Raw genomic sequence first — 2,470 nt, 5'->3', positions numbered from 1 at the left:
CTGGATAATTCTAAATAGAAGTTTAAAATCCCTTTTGATAGAGAAGTTATCCTTGTCATTAAACACCTTACAGAAGTTAATGTCTCTTTGTTCTTAAGAATTTTTAAACAAATCTGTATAAGAGCTATCTACACAAATCATTCCTAGTTTTGAACTGACAGACTAGAGAGAAGGCAGCTATACAACAGCACCCACCACCACTAACAATTCTTGGATTACTCTTGTCTGACCAAACAGTGGGATTTAACTGCTGTCACTCTTATAGCACACCCATGGAGCAACTTTTTGTGACAATAGGATACAAACCATGAACTTTCAGATTCACAATCTGAGCACATTAACTGCTAGGTCATACCCAGCCCAGAAGTTTGAGAGCTTTTTTTTCCAGAAAGACTACTATTTAGTACTACTTTGCATATATATGTATGTTACACTGAATCTTTTTTCTGAAATAAAGATAAAACATCACTCACTCTTACAACAATAACATTTTTTAATTTTCTATAATATGACAATACCATTTCAGTAAGTCTTGATGACAAGATTATAACTTAAAATGTTCTAGTCTTTTTCTAAAGCTGCTTCTCCACATTCAAACCGTACAAAATCCAAAACCTCTGCTCCAGCCTGGAACAGCAAGTCAGCTACCAACAATTGAGGATCCAAAAGAAACTCCTGTTGTAGCATTCGAGTTTCAGCTTCAGGGTCAGATGATGGTGACTCCCCTTGCTGGCCTATATTTAGAGGATTCATACCAATAATGTGCTGACATAAGTCTCGACCAAGCTGTTCTAGAGATATCTGTTTTTTGTACAGTGCTGGTTCTGAGGTTTGACGGACTGCTACTAAAGTCCCGTATTTTCCTGTAAGTCAAATGATTTCACTGTTTATTAGCTGCATTAATGTTTTGCAAACAAACATACTCCTTCCTATTTTCATAACTGAATTGAACACTGGAAAAATCATTTAAGAAATTTCACAAGTTCAAACTCTTAAAATGTTGTACATCCTATGTTATGTTGCCTCTATGATATTTTTTACTCTCATTAGTATAGCAGGGCATGTACAGAAAATGATGCTGTGAAAGTAAATATGAAGAAGGTTTTTTGACTGTCATGAATTCAATGTTCTCTACTTATTATTTATTTGTTTATCTTTTGAATTTTGTGCAAAGATACATGAGGGCTCTCTGCACTAGTCATTCCTAAATTAGCAATGATAGATTAAAGGGAAAACAGCTAGTCAACACCATCCACTGCCAATTCTTGGGTTACTTTTTCACTAACAAATAGTAGGATTGACCATCACAATATAACAACCCCACAGATGAAAGGGCAAGAATGTTTGGTGATGGGGATTCAAACCCGTAACTCTCAGATTGCCTACCATATTAATCCTCAATCTTATAAATCTCCAGCTTTTATTACACAGTTTCTTACTTTTACAAGTAGTAACAATAATTTAAAAAATTAAAATTTCCAAGATTTTGCAAAAACAGTTTAAATTATGTTTTACAATTAAACCATACCTGCGAACTTTACACCTAAGAAAATCTGAATCACTGATACCATCAATGTGGGTAACAAAGCCATTCCAGAAGAGACCAGGAAATGTCTGGACTATATTCAGCTTGATTTTTTTCTTTAGTAAGAGACCCAAACCCATTCAGGTGTTTATTATTTTATTGTTTCATTGACCAAAAAAAGATGTTAATCTAAAAGGCACATTGACCTCTCCTCACCAGTATACTTAATTTTGAAAGACTGTAGAGCTGATCATTATCTCCTGACATCAGACTTCCCAAAGTGTTTAGCCTACATGTGGGGAGAATGGATCTGAAATCATGGCTTAATTGAAGCACCAATAACATCAAGGTATGCCTTACCTATAGAACAGACCAATCTTCACTTTGTGTTTAAATAAAGAAAGTATTTACATGTTACAGAAATAAAACCACTATGGATCTAGAAATACAGAAGGAAGTTGTATGAGTACCTTTTATAACTATAATGGGAAAGGCAAATGACTTATCAAACTTTGAGTGAAGTGTTATGGCTGAAACTTAGTGTGCAGGTGCCTCAATTGCAAGGACACTTGAGATGAGTGACAATTTAATCAAAGGCCCCTGTGTATCAAGTTACACTGCATAGTTATCAGATCAAAAACTTCATCTACGAAGAAAAACTATGATTTGGAAATTCTCTAAATAGTTATCAAACAATGATAAGAGACAACTGTCAAAGACTGTTCAAGCTAAAAGACATCATTCACAGGTACATTAATTTACAGATAACTTTAATAATATTAACTTTCAATCAGAGCAAGCTATCTACTTTGTATTTAGAAATGGAAAGTTTATAAATTCAGAGTTGAAAATATTCATTTTATTAAAAACTATTGTTACGCCTCCAGTCATTAATTAATTTTCTGTAACTTCTTTCCGACTAAACTTTAGCGACACAAGTCCTTT

At 33.9% G+C, this 2,470-nt stretch overlaps 1 protein-coding gene across 4 annotated transcripts in view; it reads right to left on the bottom strand.

Moving 5' to 3' along the window:
- Nucleotides 1-464: 464 nt before the first annotated feature.
- Nucleotides 465-2,470, bottom strand: part of LOC106458846 (elongation factor Ts, mitochondrial-like) — a 62,800-nt gene continuing 60,794 nt past the window's right edge. For all 4 annotated transcript variants that reach the window (XM_022385197.1, XM_022385196.1, XM_013918400.2 and 1 more), the window contains one exon: nt 465-863. In XM_022385197.1, coding sequence (XP_022240905.1) covers nt 562-863 — 302 coding nt within the window. In that variant the 3' untranslated portion in view covers nt 465-561. The remainder of the gene's footprint in view (nt 864-2,470) is intronic.

Source organism: Limulus polyphemus, unplaced genomic scaffold (assembly GCF_000517525.1).
Source record: "Limulus polyphemus unplaced genomic scaffold, Limulus_polyphemus-2.1.2 Scaffold522, whole genome shotgun sequence".
NCBI lineage: Eukaryota > Metazoa > Arthropoda > Merostomata > Xiphosura > Limulidae > Limulus > Limulus polyphemus.
This window is presented reverse-complemented; position numbering and strand designations above follow the sequence as displayed.